General features: G+C 53.3%; 1 protein-coding gene across 1 annotated transcript in view; it reads right to left on the bottom strand.

The window, feature by feature from the left end:
• MEGF9 (multiple EGF like domains 9) overlaps nt 1-18,665 on the bottom strand; it is a 57,108-nt gene that overhangs the window by 15,661 nt on the left and 22,782 nt on the right. The window contains exon 2 of the mRNA XM_063353238.1: nt 12,121-12,322. Coding sequence (XP_063209308.1) covers nt 12,121-12,322 — 202 coding nt within the window. The remainder of the gene's footprint in view (nt 1-12,120; nt 12,323-18,665) is intronic.

Genomic DNA, 18,665 nt, shown 5'->3' on the forward strand with positions numbered 1-18,665 from the left:
TGTTTGACTTTTAAAGAGCTTTTCACAAGACCTGACATTAATCCAAGTGTTGTCACAGTGTTTAAAATAAGAGCAAACAAAAAGCAGTTTGTTTTTATTTGCTTCTGACCGCTACCAGACAGATATTCCCGTAAGCGGGCAGAGCCAAGCAGGGAAAAGCAACTAATTTGGGGAGGAATCTGATATTTAGCCTGAAAACACATCTTCTGGGGATGTGCCCTATGAATAGGACTTTACAGGACCAAGCCTTAGAGCTGTATTACCTTCACCCTCCCAGGCTTCCTCCTGGAGCCCAGGGTGCTCTGTTTTACGCTCTCCTGTCCCTCCATCAAGCCTTTGTCTTAATGACACCCTCCTCTTCCTCCCCACCCTGCCATCCAGACTCCCTCTTCATTTCTTTAAAGGAGGTTTATTTCCCCCATGACTCCGATAGAGCTCAATGCAGCATTTTGGGGCAGCATTCCCTTCGTTTCACTCGTTAGCTTAAAAAAAATAACAGGAAAGCAAGCTATTTAAAAAAAAAAAAAAAGAAAATAAAGCAAAAAAAAAGACGGGTTTGGAAAGTTTGGTTTTAATGCCTCTCAAGCAGACCTTTTCTCAACATGTTACACATGGCACAGAGCCAAGTTCTGCATGTGCAAGAATTAAATCACTCAGCAAATATAAAGCTTTGCCTGTGGTCATTGCTTCCATAGAATAAAGCCCCCTTACAACACTCCTTTTCATAGCTCCAGCCCAGTAAAGACTGTCAGACACTTTTTAAAGCAAAGGTCAATGATATAAATGCATTGAAACCACAAAAAAAAAAAAAAGTCCTGTTAACAGACCGATTGTGCCCATAAAAATCCAGAAACTTGAAAGAAAAGACCCACAGTTTAATACTTGCACAGTGAGAACTGAACTGGATTTTGAGTATCAGCCAGGAATTTCTTTTTTTGGGGGGAAGTGGGGGGGAAGGAGGGGGAAGGGAAGAGGGAAACATTTTGATGCAGCAACATCAATTGCTCAACTCCATTGCAGATGATTATTAACTCCACTGAAGCCAGCCAATTTTTAGCCCTCACAAAAGAACTGATGGAAGGATGTGTTGGGACAAAACCAGACTGCCAGTAACAAAAGCCTCCTGCCAGCCTGGGTTTCTACTGGATTTTTACGAATATACTTACTTGAAAGACCATGTAGGTAGTGGATATCACCATCACACCATTCATCAACTTTATATACATTTCCTAATGATTAAAAACATCACCAGCACGGGAGGTGGTGGCAGAAGGAGCAGGCAGTGATTAACCAGACCCCGTGCAAGGCTTGGATCCAACGCCGAGGGATCTGACCCTCGGGGGGCGAGGGCTGCGCCAGGTTAGGGACCCCCCTGGGGTGCATCTAATGCCCCTCAGCCCTTGAGCTCCACGTTATGCCTTAGGAGCTGCTGTGGTGATGCCTGCAGGGTGACAGCCCAGGGCTGTACGGCACCCGCCGGCAGGATGCAGCCATGCCAGCAGACACTGGGGAGGGGGTGTAAAGAAAAGCCAAATATCATAGAATCATAGAATAGTTTGGGCTGGAAGGGACCTTAAAGATCATCTGCTTCCACCCCCCTGCCCTGGGCAGGGACACCACCCACCAGCCCAGGTTGCTCCAAGCCCCGTCCAACCTGGCCTTGAACCCCTCCAGGGATGGGGCAGCCACAGCTTCTCTGGGCAACCTGGGCCAGGGGCTCACCACCCTCAGAGTGAGAAATTTCTTCCTAATACCCAATCTAAATCTCCCCTCTTTCAGTTTAAAACCATCACCCCTTGTCCTATTGCTCCCCTCCCTGATCCAGAGTCCCCCCCCCATTTTTCCTGGAGTCCCTTTAGGGACTGGAAGGGGCTCAAAGCTCTCCCCGGAGCCTTCTTTTCTCCAGGCTGAACCCCCCAACTCTCTCAGCCTGTCCCCACAGCAGAGGGGCTCCAGCCCCCCCAGCATCTTCAAATATTGCTGGTCTAGTGGGAGGTGTCCCTGACCACGGCAGGGCGTTGAAAACAGATGATCTTTAAGGTCCCTTCCAACCTAAACCATTCTATGATTCTATGACTGGGCAAAGGGCAACAGCCTACACCCCAAAACATGTCTGCAAAAGCCAGGCTGATTGCACTTCTGCTGCACCCCAGGGGAACCGGCCCAGGATGCCGGAAATCCCACCACCCACCAAGTGACTTGTGCTGCCAGTGGCAACAAACCGTTCCCGTGGTGGGATTTTACAGGGGACTGAAGCTTTACAGCTACCGAAGTTACGGGAACACAACAGAGACCCCCCCACCGTGCATTCACACAATCACAGAATGATTCTGTCATCAGGAAGGGACCTCTGGAGATCATCTAGTCCAACGCCCTGCCATCCTCCGGGTGCTGTTAAACAGGAGGATTACAGAGAGTTTTGACCCTACTTGGAACCATTGTAGGAGCAGGGAACAGAGAACAGGTAAACACCTCCAAAATCCCATCTCATGCTTGGCCCAAAGCTGCATAACATCCTGCGGGTCATCTTCTGCCAGGTTCGATGGCCAGGGAAGGACACATGGGCGGGACGGGCTCCGCCTGGGAGCTTGGGCAATGCCCAAACCCCGCTCGCTCGGCAGAGGACAGCACGGGAACCTCAGGCCTCATCGCAAGAAGAGGAAAAAAAAAAAGCATTAAAATATCTGTGATGCCAGAGAGATGGCAAGGTGCAGTTGCATCTGTGATGGGTCTCCACTCCACAGGAACACCCTTAGGTTGGCAGGGACATGACAGACACAAGATGGATGGGAAGACGGAGGACCATAGCCTTAAGGGCTGTTCAGAACCATGCTGTGCACGGTTTCATGGTGTAACAGAAAACCCTTAGCAAGCTCTAATCATTTATTTTCTTCTTTTCTTTTTTTTTTCCCCCCCAAGGAGGAGGGCAGGCAGAAATTCATTCTGAGTGTTTTCCCAGCTGCCAGAAAAACCTGGATGCCCAGCTGCCATTGAGAGCCCAGGGACTGCCCCAGCACGGCAGAGCCAGCCAAAAGGGTCCAGCACCGCGCTTTTGTGCCTTTATTTTAAAAACACACAAGACTGGGAAGTTTTGGGTCTCAAACCAGGCCATACCATGTGAATGAGCCAAGCAAAAACCCCCCATGGCTTGGAAGGAGAGCTTTACGAAATACATTTACCATCTTCCCCTTGAAGCGCAGAGCATCCATCCGCTCCCCCCTCCCACCACAGCGTCTCCCAGGGCCACCTCACTCGCCAGGACCGTCCCCAGAGGAGCCGGTGAGGGGCTGTGCCGCCCTGGGAAAGAGGAAAGAGAGGGCTCCCGCCAGCCCTTCCCCGACCCATCACTCGCCCAGCAGGGCCCGGAACCGGTCCTGGAACACAGACAATTAACAGCAATCACAACGCTCCCTCTGAATGAGGCAAAATGCGCTGCTGAACTACGAGCATCTGTAAAACAAGCCTCATGAAAGGGCTTTGTCACACTTTGACGGAACAAGACAAAAGGATGGTGCACAAGATGAGGAGGATTCAGAAGAGATGTCGCTAAAAATGGTGCGTTTCTCCAGCGAGCCCAGCTCCTTTTGTGCTGATTTTCTGTGATGTCTGACAGCAGCCAGGGGATAAATCTCTCTCAACGTTTTTCTGGGCAACGTAGAAAAGTTAACACTTGAAAGCTAAACGCCCCGAGACGCTTCCATGGAAAACCAACGCTGTTAACACTCACCCCGAGCAAACCGTGAACCCTCGTAACCCACGTGTTGATTTTCCTTTGGGTCAATTAATTTGAGTATCAGCACGTGGGGATGCAGAGAGCAGGAAAAAGCCCCACGTCGGGGCCGAAAGGCGTTGGTGGAAGGGTTGGTGGGACGGGGGCCGTGCCCCGCGCCCCGCTCAGAGCTGCCTTTGTGGAGGGCAGAAGAAGTGGGGCTTTATTGCGGCAAACATTGGGCCATTGTGCGCCGCATTCCTCGCTTTGTGCCGGGGCACGGCGTCCGTCTATATGGCAGCCCTCAACAGGAGCGGGGGACACTTCACAGCTCTGAAAGGCTGTTCTGTAAATGTCAAAGGGCGACCTTGTCTGGCCACCACCGCCCCCACGGCCCCCTCTCCCCCAACAAGGCTGCCCCACGCTGCTGGGAAGGCCAGGGATCTCCAGCCCGGGGCTGGGATGTCTCCTCCAGGTGCCCCCCCCAGGACCTCAGTGGCTGGGGAGGGTGGAAGCGATGGGAAGAGCAGGATGGCCCCATAGAGTGACATTGAATGGGGTCCTCTACAGTTTGGCACGAGGAGGAGCAGGAAAAGCCTAACTGACCGCAAAATCTCAACCCCAAACGGTGGGTCCCAGCTTCGCAGAGCATCCCCTGGAGATCACAGCAATATGGGGATGGGATGGGCAACCTCGACACGGAGGAGGACACATGGATGGGGAAGGGCGGGAGACGGGACTAGTCATAGAATCATAGAATGGTTCGGGTTGGAAGGGACCTTAAAGATCATCTATTTCCAACCCTCCTGCCCTGGGCAGGGACACCTCCCACCAGACCAGGCTGCTCAAAGCCTCATCCAGCCTGGCCTTGAACCCCTCCAGGGATGGGGCAGCCACAACCTCCCTGGGCAACCTGTTCCAGTGTCTCACCACCCTCACAGCAAAGAACTTCTTCCTGACATCCAATCTAAATCTCCCCTCTTTCAGTTTGAAGCCATTACCCCTCATCCTATCATTACACTCCCTGATCCAGAGTCCCTCCACATCTTTCCTGGAGCCCCTTTGGTACTGGAAGGCCGCTATAAGGTCTCCCCGGAGCCTTCTCTTCTCCAGGCTGGACAACCCCAACTCACTCAGCCTGTCCTCACAGCAGAGGTGCTCCAGCCCTCGGATCATCTTCGTGGCCCTTGATCATGGCCCTTGTCCATGCTGGACACACTGTTTTGCCCAATATAGTCCCTCCATCCCCCAGGTCTCTCCTGATGCCTCCTCGCAGGCAGCAGAAAAAGCCACAGGCAACAAGCACCGCCTGAACCCAGGCTGGGCACCACCTCCCCAAGCCAGAATTCAGCCATAAGACCTTAAAAAGTTGTGCCAATATTTTTTTTTTTTTTTGAGAGCAGTCAACATTTACCAGAGCAGCAAGTCTGCAACAGGCAAGACGGGAACGGCAAAGCTGGCTGGAAAATCGACAAAATAACAGGATTTCTGAGAAGCCACAATTATTGTAGGGGAGATGATAACAATCTACCTTTCGCCGCCGCTGTGTCCAGTCACTCATTCATTTCCCATCCCTGTCTGCAACCCAATGAAAATGGGTGCAGGTACAATATTTACCTGCTTGCGGGGGGAGGAGAAGAGGAGAGCTAATCGGATGTAAAGGATATAAAAGTCTGCAATAGGAGAGAGGTGTAGATAATTAAAGCACACAGAAAAATACACTCTAACGGGGTATTCTTCTGCTTTTATGACGTCCACATGTAACAATTTCCGCTACAAAAAAAAGAAAAATCTGTTCTCTGCAGACTGATGCTGACAAGGCATTACTGGGAGATAATGAGCCACCGCTTCTGCTCAGCCAATCTATAAAAGGGAGAACAGTCTTTTTAAAATAGGGGAAAAGGGTGGTTTTTTGGTCTGATTTTCGTTTGATTTTTAAAAAAATAAGTCCTTGAGAAGTTGGGCTCCCAAGGTCTTCTCTCCGAAGGGGAGCAGTGCCCGATGTGGTTTGCTGCACTGCTAAAATACAGCAGGATGGACGTACAGTTCCCACGCAAAGACAAGGCATTTCAGAAGCGTGATGGCACTCTGAAGGCAGAAAATGAAGATTTTTCTCTAGGAAAAATGAGAACTCCACTGCCTTCCCCCAAACAGCCTCCTGGGGTGGGGATGGACAGAAGCCCTGGGAACACCAGGTCTCTCTCATCTCAAACCCCTCCTGCCCAGGCTGGTGAAGCTCCACGAAAGCCTTGAATTTCAATGGATCTGCATCTTCTGACTAGCACACTCTGCCCCGTGTAGCTTCAGGCCGCATGATGCTCACGGTGGGTCTCGTCAGTGACCCACCAGGGTGCTTCCCAACGCCATCAGGTCCCATGTTCCTTATCGCTTCTCCCCTTCCACGATCTCTTTCCATCTTTTCCCATCCCACCACCTCTGCAAACCCAGCCAGCGGCTCTCCCTGCCCGGCTTCCCGGGCTCCTCCAGAAACCCCAGCCCTTATTCAAAGACCTCAACAAAGAGCACCGTCGGGTGCTGCTGACCTTACTCTCACCAGCGATGCTCTTGCAAATCCATGTGAGCCTGGGCCACGAGAGCAGCCTCTCCAAAGAGAAGCCCAGGACAAAGGCGGCACACAGCGATGGCGACTGCCCAGCACACAGCATCCCCGCTGCCGGGGACAGCCATGAGCGCTCCAAGGGATGCTCTGCCTGAATTCTTTTTATTGCGAACACAAAGCAGGAGACCCCCTTGAGGGGGCAAAACATCTCTGAATTAACACTTTGGCGTTTATAGGCATGCTTTATCTTTTTTTCCCCTTTTTTATTTAAATGGAAATGAGAGACGGGAGCTCTCTCTAACATGACCTACGCAGACCCTGCGGCGTGAGCCGGGATTACCCGCGGCAGAGCCGTCTCCCAGCCTGCAGCACGGAAAGGCAGCTCAGCCAGCGAAGGAGCAGAGCCCTGCACACTCGGGCAGCGTGTTTCAGGACAGGGCACGAACCAAGGCCAACGTCACCTCCAAGAAGCACTCTGCTTCCCATCGCCCTTCTGCTTGGGGGGAAACTGAGGCACAGGCAGAGGGAGCCGCTTACATTGATCCACAGACCCCAATTTAACATGCATCGTGTTTCAGTAGGGGCAATGATGGCATATTAAGTGTGTTTCCTTTAGAGCTTTTTAAGGGAACTGGAAAAAACAAAGCCAGTTTAGGTGGTTCACTCAGGATTAGCTAAAATCACGCGGCAATCCTCCAACACCCCACCGTGGCCGCAGCTCTCCCCTCGCTCCCTAGCACAGGTGTCATCAGTGCAACAGGAGATGAAGGGTGCATCACCCTGTCTTCCCTAAAACACGTATAAGTTAGTTTAAAACACAAAATCTCCCAGGGAAACAGGGAATGGAGGGATGAACCCTTCTGCCAGGCAGCGGCGTCTCATCGCACCTTCTCTGCTTCGCAGCCCTCCTCCTCCTCCTCCCTTCACATCCCAAATTGCGGGCTGCTCGTGGGCGAAAGATGCCGTCCCTGTGGCTGCGGGGCCACGCTTCGTCGAAAAGCCACAATATGCTACGTGCTGGGCTAGGAAAACCTCGAATTAAATGCCTTGCAAGAGGCAAATCAGGGTAAATCACCTCTCTCTCCCTGCACTGGCACACAGGGGACGAGCCGGTGGCCCCCGAGCGCTGGGATGCACCGGGCTCCCCTCGGCCAGTTTTCACCCACGTTTGCAGCCCAGTGTGGGGACGGCCAGTGCTGCTGGCAAGGTAAAAGTAAATAAATAAAAAAAAAATGCAGAGTCATTTGAAATCGGCTCACCAGGAGGGTACCACGCACTGCCTCTTCCTGCTCCTTTAAATCCACCAGCCAGAGGACAGGGTTTACACAGGGAAATTATTTCCGCCTGCACTTAAATAGCTGTGTCTGTGCGGCTGTGCGGCTCCGCGGCCGATGGCTGCTCTGCAGCAGGGAAAGGCTTCCCCCGACCCAAACCCCTTTTCCCCTCGCCCTGCGCTTCCCGGGGCTGCCTGCGGTGTGCGGGGGGCTGCAGGAACACTGCGAGGAGCCCCAGCGCTGCCACCGCTGCCCTGGCTGGGAGGGATGGAGACCACCGTCCCCCCCAGGCCACCTCTGCTGCCTCAGGCTCAGCTCCGTGCCCAGGGAATGAAGATGAGAGCCCAGGCAGAAGACTCTGCTCACATAAAGGAAAAAAAAGACAAATAAATGCCCAGGGGTGCAAGCCTGGGAGATGCAGGCTGGCCACCCTGGGGGTGGTGATCTTCTCCAGCAGCATCTCCTTCACCTTCGCCTCCTCCACCAGGTTCTTGCTGCCTTGGAGGAGGACAGACAGATGGCCAATACAGCTTTTGATGCCAGGTGCCCAAAAGATGGTGAGAGATGCAGCTGGTCAGGGGCAGCTCCCGGTTGGGGTCACATCACCATGGGCTGAGGCCACCACCAGGCACCGTCCCCCTCCCAGGCACCGTCCCCGGAGCTTTGCAGCGGGAGCACCCTAATGAGTCACCGTCCTCGTTCTCCGCTACCCCGTGACCGTGACCATGGCCCTTGGAACTTCAGCTTCTTTCTCCACCCTTCCTCTATGGACTATGAACACTTCCAGGCCACAGCTATCTTTAGCAAGCATCGGCACAGCATCCAACCCAGGGAAATGTGGTTTCATCTGAGGTTTCTAGGCGTTACCGCAACAGGGACATCTCACTCTCCCTCCCCGAGATGTGTCCAGCCCTCCCCGAGCAGCCCAGGATCGCATCCAGCCCCACAGCAAGCTCCAGCTCCACTAAACACAGCTCGTCACCTAACCGAAAAAGATCACCCAAAGCAGAGCTCGGGAACCCTCTGCCATCCCAGAGGGGGACCTGTGTGGATCTCCCCAGATAATCAAATTTAAAACACCACTAAACCAGACCTTTGATTAGCGGCCGTGGAGGCCATTCGTAGCGACAGCATGTCAGGTCAATGTTCACTCCCAAAATCAACTGCCTGCCTCGGGAAAGGGATTTTTTTTTTATTTTTATTTGATGGTCTGCGTTTGAGGTCTAGTTAATAAACAGCGTGCTTGGGTGTGCCATCTGGCCAGCCATCGAGCACGCTTAGAAATAATACTAATAATCATCGTATGGTGGTGCTTGAGAAGGCGGTTTTACAAAAGCCTGGGTGAGCTGATTGAAACCTCTCAGGCACGGTTTGCGTGCCCCGAGCTCAGCCTGCGGGCAGTCTGCCTCTCCCATCAGCCGCCCTCAAAAAGGGTCAAAGTCCAGCATTACGCCGCTGTTTTACTCAGAGACCCATCTGAACAGCCGTCTATTTTTATTTTTTTTTTTCCTTCTTAAGCCAGCACGCAGGAATTAACTCGTGCGAGTTGGGAGTTGCGCTGGCGCTTTGGAAAATAAATAAATAAATACATAAACAGATCAGCTTACAGTATTTTTAATGTCAGCAGAACAGAAGGCGGTTGCTGGCGTTGGGCAACGCCTGGGTGTCGCACCCCGAGCAGGGACTGATCGGCCGCAGGGCTGGAGGGACACGCACCACCCCTCCCGGGACAAGGCGGCAGGTAGACACCAGCCACAGAGCTCCAGACCTAACGTTGCACCCACAAGAGCCAAAAAGCTCATTCCTGGATTCACAGGCACATCTCCTTGCAATGCCGAAGGGGCTGTCCCACCCATGGGGACAGACCCCGCCACAGGGACGCACCCGGGTACCCACAGCCCAGGGACCTCCAGCATCCGCCCCAGGTACCTCCACCATCCACCCCGGCCGCAGACAAACAAGAGATGTGTCCAGCCCCGTCCTTCTGCCACCTGCAGCCGCCCCGCTTTAACGCTTTAACCACGGGGGCGTTTGCCCCGCCGGATTTTGCATCCCCCTTCACTTTCCCGTACACATCGCCACGCAGGAGGCTGCCCATCTCGCAGCCATACTGCTGCCCCCAGCCCTACAACACAGACAACTGACCTAATTTTCCTCTTTTTAAATGCCCAGAGGTCATCTCCAGCTGCAGCAAACCCCACCGAGCAGGGAAGAGAAATACAGAGGGCTCTCTGTTCACATCAGTCCTCCTCCCCCAAGTCTTCCTCCCAATTTTGCCCTATGCTGCCTCCTCTAAATGCCTGAGGATCCGCATCTCCCACAAGGCTGTAAAATGGTGACGAAGAGGTGAAGCCAGGGAGGTTCTCTGCCATTTCTGGGTCCGTGCACGTCGGGGTGGGGCGGGGTGGGACGGCTCACGACGCGCATGAGCTCCATCTCGTTCTCCCTCATGACTGGGAGCATCTCACCTGCAGCTCCCCGGGCGTTCCTTGGCTCGCTCCATGCAGCGAGACGTCGGGAGACGTCACCCACGGCCACGCTTTGCCCGCTGCCCGGTGACTCACAGTCGGGGCTCCCTCCCAGTTAACCCAGTCGCTCCAGTACGCCTCCCTCCTCCCCAGCCCTCGAACACCGCCCCATCTGCCTTTCTGCCCAGTTTTCCTTCCCAGTAGATCTGACCAAACTCAGATTTTTCTACGCTGTGGCAAACCCTGGTGCTTCCAGGCACATCTTCCCATACCTAAACAACCACTAAAAAAACACAAGTGAAAAACTCTACACTCTCCACCCCCAAAAATCACCTCTTTTAGTAAGAAGGTCACTCAAAAGCAATGCTCCAGTTGACTAAAGTTCTGATTTTTCACAGCTTACGCAAGCAGAAAAACACAGCATTGGAACAAAAAAAAAGGAAAGGACATCAGCAGAGGGTTTGGGTGTTTGGAAGGAAAAATAATGTATAAAATAATGACAAACAGCATGTCCCTGCAGAACGTTTGGGTTCTGCCTCAGCCCCAGCCTGGGCAGGGAAGCGCAGGTGTTCCCCACACCCCAAGCCTGGACCAAACCCTAAAACACAACACAGCTGGTGCTGGCGCCAGGCAGCAGGAGCAGGAACCCATCGCACCTGCCCGGAGAATCCCAGACTGGCAGGGGTTGGAAGGGACCTCTGGAGATCATCTCCTCCAACCCCCGGCCAGAGCAGGGTCACCCAGAGCAGGTGGCACAGGAACGCGTCCAGGTGGGTTTGGAATGTCTCCAGAGACAGAGACTCCCCCACCTCTCTGGGCAGCCTGTGCCAGGGCTCTGCCACCCTCACAGCAAAGAAGTGCCTCCTCATGTTGAGGTGGAACTTCCTATGTTCCAGCTTGTGCCCGTTACCCCTTGTCCTGTCGCTGGGCACCACTGAAAAGAGCCTGGCCCCATCCTCCTGACACCCCCCCTTTCAGTATTTATAAGTGTTGATAAGATCCCCCCTCAGTCGTCTTTTTTCCAGGCTGAAGAGACCCAAATCCCTCAGCCTTTCTCCATAAGAGAGGTGTTCCAGTCCCCTCCTCACCTTGGTAGCCCTTTGCTGTCCCCTCTCCAGCTGTTCCCTGGCCTTCTGGAACCGGGGAGCCCAGAACTGGACACAGTAGAAGGGTCAGGGGCTCTGGGAACGCCTTCAGTGCCAACGTTGTGGTGGCAGCGGGAGAAGGAAGCCCGGGAAGGCTGGAAGTCGCCGCAGGGGGGTTGGTTTGCTGGGGGAGGTCTCCTCCAAGGAGAGACCTTGACACTTGCCGCCCCACGAGCACGAGCCCCAGAGGGTCAGGCTGCTGCTCAGACCGTTCTTTGTAGGAATAAAGTGACGCGCTCAGTTCAGCAACACATCTCTGATGACGGACGGAGCAGGGGAAGTTGGGGAAAAAACAATTGTGTGCTGGCTTTTAAAAGGCAAAATGTGATGGTGGGTGAGGTGCAGCGAAGAGGAACGCATTCGTTATACAAGGGCTCAAAGCATCAGCTACGGCGACTCTCCTGACCCAGCGAGGCAGAGGAGGAGCGGGGTTTCGTGCCAGGCAAGGCAGGAGCCGACACCGCGGCCGGGCCAACGCTTCCTTCGGGATGCTGGGCAAGGGCAGGGCACAAAGCTTGGCATGTCCCTGGTGTAACGAACATCCCTTTGGAAAACACACCTCTCCAAAGCTCCTCCGCTCCCCTCCCAAGCTCTAGCGGGAAGGCGGTCCCGGCCGACGGGCTCTAATGGATGCAGAGGGCATTAGAGGAGAGGTTCTGCTTCCATAAACGCAGAAATGCAAGTTAACTCCCTTGTGGGCTGCCAGGGCTTTTGCCACAGCTACGGATATTTTTATAATCCAGATCTTGAAAGAGAGGAAGAATACGCTTCATGAATTTTTATAAGGCCAGCTTCTTCCTTCCTGCTTTTTCTTTCCTTTTTTTTTTCTTTTTTTTTTTTTTTAAAACACTATCACCAGATGACAAGATCCGTTCTTGCCCCATCTGCATCCCGAATCCCGAAATATCCCCAAAAATCCCAATGCCGCGCACGGGAGGACTCAGCGAAACGCCGCCTTACTTACTCATCGCAGTGGGGGCTGCGGGAGCCGGGGGGGCTGCAGCCGCAGGGACGGCAGCCCTGGCTGCTCCGCTCCGGGTAGAAGCCCTGGGCGCAGCTCTCGCACCGCAGCCCGGCGTAGCCTTCCCGGCACAGGCACTGCCCCGTCACGCCGTCGCATTCGGCCGCGCCGATGCTCCCCACGGCGCTGCAGTTGCAGAGGTCTCCTGCAAAGGGAAAGAGAAGCTGAAAGCTTTCTGCTGGGGACACGGCGCCGAGGAAGAGCCCGAGCGGGGCCAGCGTCCCTGTCGGCAGGGCTGCCCGCCCTTTGGCCTGCCCCGGGTTGGACACAACGTCGCCGTAAGGATGATGGTTGCTTGAAAATGTTGAGAAGATAAAATACAATGTTAGGAGCACACTGGGGTTTAAACTCCCATGGTTCATGTTTCAAATCTCTTTCCAAAACGGAGCTATTATGGGTAAAACTACTTAAATGTATATCTATATCTCTCTATATATATATGTAGCTCTATATAACCATAGAATCATAGAATCGTTTGGGCTGGAAGAGACATTAAGGATCATCCAGTCCCACCCCTGCCCTGGGCAGGGACACCTCCCACCAGCCCAGGTTGCTCCAAGCCCCGTCCAACCTGGCCTTGAACCCCTCCAGGGATGGGGCAGCCACAGCTTCTCTGGGCAACCTGGGCCAGGGGCTCACCGCCCTCAGAGTGAAGAACTTCTTCCCAATATCCAATCTAAATCTCCCCTCTTCCAGTTTGAAGCCATCACCCCTCATCCTATCGCTACTTGTCCTTGTAAAAAGTCCCTCCCCAGCTTTCCTGTAGAGCTGCTGGGGATATGCTTCCAGATACTGGAAGGGGCTCTAAGGTCTCCCCGGAGCCTTCTCTTCTCCAGGCTGAACCCCCCCGAGCTCTCTCAGCCTGTCCCCACAGCAGAGGGGCTCCAGCCCTCCCAGCATCTCCGTGGCCTCCTCTGGCCCCACTCCAACAGGTCCATGTCTTTGCTGTGCTGAGGCCATGCATAAGCATAAGCAACAGGTGGCAAAATCACTAATTATAAGATCCTCCATTTCGCACCACTGGCACACCCCCGATTTACCAACGACACAGGACACGCACATCACACCTACACGATGAACCAGCATCTCCTGTTCCTGGAGAACAGATACAGAACCACCCGAGCGGGAAGGAGAGGAATGGAGGAGCTTTGGGCCGATGCCAGGGGTCCCGACTGCTGCAGCCCAACCTCCCCGAAAATCTGTCCTCAGGGGAGCATTGAGCACATCAACGTGGCTTTAAACGCCGGGGTGGTGGAGCTGGGGCAGGACAGAGACCTCCTGGCCACCACCCTTCACCACCTCAACCCCAACAGGCCACCTTCAGCCCCAGGGTGAGCAGGGACAGCTCTGGGGACCCACACGCATGCCTTGGGGACACCCCTTATTTACAGGGGCTACGGAAAGCCCGCACCGAGCAGCTGCTTTTTTAAGAGAGAAGGAAATCTTTTGATCAAACGATGAATTCCCAATCCCCCCCTGCACATTATTTCTCATAATACTTTAACGTACCAAACGCACCGCAGAGAACAACGTCTCCCCGGCAATTTGTTTCTGCCAAGAGCTTTATCTCCCTTCCTTCATTGCAAAATATTTAGTGCCTTAATAATTTAAAGTCTTTTTCTGCCAAGGGTGAATTGTAAACAAGGATTATTTGCAGAAATAGTGCATAAAGCATCAGGGGCTTTACCCAACTGCTGCTATTTGTTATCACCCGAGAAAAGGCAGTATTCAGGGCACTTTGCAGAGAGGCCACCACCCCAAGAAAACTTGACTTAAAGCTCAAATCATGTCAATAATACCCAACGCTAACGCTCTGTGTTAGCACTATTATTTCTTTTTACCATTTATATTGCACGCTGGTGCCCCAGGCCACCGGGAAGGGCCTCAGCAGGTGTCTGGATCGAACCACACTTAAAACCCAGTGACTGAATAAAGGTTAATGAAGGAATACGTAAGCAACCTGCTGAATTCGTACCACACTGAAGACCCCAGAGCATCTTTGGAGGCACAAGACACGAGCTCTCCCCATCACAGCAGCACTGGGAAGGCTCCCCAGTGTCCGTCCTTCCTGGGGAGCAGCCCTCGCCAGCAGACTGAGCAGAACGGGAAGGCGGATTATCCCACACTTTGCCGAACACATTAAATAGACATAAAAACGCGATTACAGTCGGACTTTCCAAGGAACGCTCCAGGCCAAGTGGGAGGAAGGATCCCCCTCTCCGCAGAAAGGGACGGTGCGAAGCCACAGGATCCCCCCCTCCATTCAACAGCCTCTCGCTGTCAAAGCCCCCGGCACTTTTTTCATCTGCTTTCTTCCAAAGCACAAAGAAATACGAGCCGTTCAGCTTTGCTGCCCCATCAATACAGGCACAGTAACCCCACAGAAGTCATTTCATACCTGTACATGTGTGAAATTGCACCTAAATTTTCTTCTATCCGAACTAGCAAAGAGGACAAACACCTCAAGATCTGCAATTATCCACTTCAGCAGCCACTTCTCATAATGAACCAAATTCCCATCTCAATTATCCGAGCGGAACCTTATCGATTTGGGCACTTGGGCTTCTCCCAGCCAACGGGAGCCACGAAAACTAGTTAAGCAAAAGCACTGCGGAGTTTGTCAAACACGCATCAAAACAGATTTACCTTCCAAAGCTCATTACGTACAGTGCCATTGGACCTGCTGGACCTGATTAAGAGAAGAAAACAATCATTGTATCAGTTCTAACGGCCATGGGACGCGCTGAGAGAGCAGGTCCAGCACGGCAGCAATGAGGTGCTCTGTGCAGAGCCCACCCTTGTGCTGCAGGAGCATCGCAGCCAGAGCCACCACCGGCCACACGTCGAGTCCACCCCGGTGCTCCAGCAGCACTGCTGAGAGCTGGATCACAGAATGGTCGGGGTGGGAAGGGACCTCTGGAGATCATCTCCTCCAACCCCCGGCCAGAGCAGGGTCACCCAGAGCAGGTGGCACAGGAACGCGTCCAGGCGGGTTTGGAATGTCTCCAGAGACGGAGACTCCCCCACCTCTCTGGGCAGCCTGTGCCAGGGCTCTGCCACCCTCACAGGAAAGAAGTTTTTCCTCACATTGAGATGGAATCTCCCATGTTCCAGTTTGTGCCCATTGCCCCTTCTCCTGTCACCAGGCACCACTGAAAGAGTCTGGCCTCATCCTCTTGACACCCACCCTTTAGCTATTGATGAGCATTGATGAGATCCCCTCTCAGGCTTCTCTTTTCCAGTCTAAGCAGCCCCTGGTCTCTCAGCCTTTCCTCAGCACAGAGATGCTCCAGTCCCCTGATCACCTTCATGGCTGGACTCTCTCCAGCAGTTCCTTGTCTTTCTTGAAGTCCTTTGGCTGGAAAGCGATGGGTGCTACAAGTCAAATTCCTATTCAAATGCTGCCATCCTGCTGACACACATGTGATGGGTAAGAATTCCTCCACGCCGCTGGGGACCATCCATAAGCGTTGTCCCGCTCCGACCCTCTCTATCCAGCGTCCCAGCACTGAGGGACACGGCTCACCAGGCGCCAACGCAGCCCAAAAGGAGAGAGGGGCACAGCCGGTACCTGGGCACATTGCTGTGAAAATTAAATAGCCTCATGCACCGCAAGAGCCTGAAAGGCCCTTAGCGAGACAGGGCTGTGCTGTAGCAGGTTTTGTGAACTTGATCGATGAACTTGGTTTTGTGGCTGTGCCTACACTAGGGGAAAGAGAAGGGCTGTCCCCAAATATATCATACTGACAGGAGCGGGGAGAGCCAATATTGACAGTGTGTTACCTTCCAAGAAATCAGCCACAGCAAAAAAGGAAAAACCAGAATTCAGAGAAGAGGGGCTGCATATATTGGAAGCGTCTGGTGTTTCTTTTGCCCTTCATTGAGGGACCTCAGGCGTTCACCACAAGAGTCCGGCCATCGCCAAACCATAGAGTAATTCACTGGGAACGTCATTGCCACTGACATGAGCCCCACAGGGGCTGGACGGCAGCGGGAGGTGAGATGGGGTCCAGCCAGCCCCACCACCTTATCTGAGGGAAGTAAACACGAACAGCCTTGCTGGAAAAAGCTTCGGGTTGATCTTGGCAATGGCACCAATGACCAACCGGGTTTTTCTTCCAACAGCAGGGCTGTTTTGTGCGGTGAGACGCTTTAGGAAAGCCGTACACTTTCCAAAAACACACACAGCAACTTCCCAATGCCTTTTTTTTTTTTTTTTGTCCCCCTGCAGGTCTTTGCCCATCAAAACTGCACAAAGCCGGGTCAAAACCTGGAGGCGGCTCAGCCTCGGCAGCCAAACTCAACGGCAGCGCAGATGCCACCAGCTCTGTACACACCAGTTCCCCGGGAGAGCAAGAAATGCTGCGATAATCCAAAATAAGACAGGCAAAAAGCACCTTTTTGTTGGCAGGCTGACGGAGCGGCGGCTGCAGCTGCCTGGGCAGCGAGGGGGGAGGCTGGTCCTGCCGCCGGCGGGGGCACGGGGCTGAGCCGTCCACCACGGGAGCCATCGGGAAGCTGCGGCATCACCCCCGAGTGCGCAAGAAGGCGCAACGGGGCAGGTACAGAAGACATCTCCCTAAAGGGTCATGTCATGGAGGGCCCTGCCTGCCCCAAACCACCCCAGGGGTTTTTGGGGAGGGACGGTGGCCCGCTTTGGGGGAGCAGCATCACACATGGATCCCCCCCCTACCACTCCTAGACATCCCCCCCAGCTCACACATCTGCCTGGCTGATGCAACCCAAAAATGCCCTAAAGCCCCTTTGGTTGGGCAGCGGAGAAGAACCAGACAGCGGCATTAAAAGCCATCGCCTAGCACAGCGTCAGGGTTTGACATGATGATCTACCAGACTATGAAAACCCGAGGCTTAATTTAAAAGACACTTTGTTGTCCCAATGGCAGCCGGGTTCGAGAAGGCGAGAATGGTCCACAGCCAGCATGGGAAGCGATAACAAACCTCTACCTTGGACTGTAAGAACACAGCGAAGATGATGAGCACTACAGAAGAAGATTAGGGAACATCATGCTGGCTCCTGGCCAGAGCCTGGCTTTTTGGAGCCTTTTATTCAGTTTTCTCAAGCAAGTGTTTTGCTTTTGAAGGTAATGCAAAGGAATGATCAAGGGTGGATGAACCCCGGAGCTGCCCCACGCCGGGATGCTCAGCCGTGGCTGGAGGTGTTGTGCTGAGGTTGGGATAACACCATCAGCCACGGGAGCCAAGGGCAAAGACCTCTCAGGGATGAGGCACTGGTCCAAACTCCAACTCCCGACTCTCCCTGACCTTCTATAGTCATGCACCCTTGCTCTGCCTCAGCTTCCCCATCCACAGGGTCTTCACCCGCCCCCCAGCGCCTTCCAGCCCTGCTCGTCTCTGCCTCTGCTTCCCATTTCTAAAACATCCAGGTTTCCCTTCCTTCCCCACAAGGCCACTTGGCTATCGGTGATAAAAACTGCCACCTTTGCTCGTGCAGGCCTTGTCAGGCTTTAATTAATTAACAGCCCGATGACGTTTCGAGATCCCGGAATAGAGGCACTATAAAAGTGCATATCATTGCCACACGTTACTCCTTCAAGCAAAAAAACGAAACACGAGCAGCGTTTTAACCTTTACTTTTCATTGCTTAGAGGCAGGTGGAGTTCAAGCAAAGGTTTACGGTTTGGTACGACAAGGGACACGTGGCCGCGTGGGAGACAGGGATTTAATAAGCAATTTCAGTTAGCTGCGACTCTGAACTGAATAATTATCATGCACAAATCATACGTTATTAATTGTTATTTCTGTATTTCTGTTATTTCTGTAACCAGCACCAACACAACCAAGAACCTGCCAGGTCTGCAGGACCTGGGGACCCCTCGGTGCGGCCACCGGCTCCCCGAGCTCAGCAGTGCCCATCGCCACCCCCCAGCAGCCCTGGGCAGGGACCATTCTCCAAATCCCACCCCATGCCAAGCGTTCCCCTGCAAACTCCCCAGCAGCGTCCCAGCCTGAGCAGGGTCCATCGCGACACCATGTCCCTTCATCTCCCATCCCCTCCCAGTACTTCAGCAGGGCTCGTTCCAGCGTAAAAATAATTTCCGGAATAATTTTTTTCACATCCTTTCAGTGCTTTAAGTCTTCACACATACTTTAAGCGTGATTCCTTCTCCCATCCAAGCCACTTAATGAATGAATAATTTAAAAACGGGTGAAATATTTACAAACCGTGAAAGAAGAAATCACTATGAAACACACGAAGGTGTCTATATGAAACCATATTTGCTGGGGACATCCTGAAACAGTGCAAATCCTGAAGGAAGTCACCTACTCACTGGGAGCCGATGTGGAAAATCCAAGATGCACATTTTCTGTTGGAAGAACACGCAGCTGAAAGAGCGAGCTGTGAAGTCCCAGGGATGCTATTTATTGTCCTGCTTCAAAAACATCTCCAGGGAGACAGCCATTTTCTATTCTCTGGGCCACGAGATGGGAAAATAATAATAATTATA

This window comes from Chroicocephalus ridibundus, chromosome 15 (genome assembly GCF_963924245.1).
Source record: "Chroicocephalus ridibundus chromosome 15, bChrRid1.1, whole genome shotgun sequence".
In the NCBI taxonomy this organism is placed as follows: domain Eukaryota; kingdom Metazoa; phylum Chordata; class Aves; order Charadriiformes; family Laridae; genus Chroicocephalus; species Chroicocephalus ridibundus.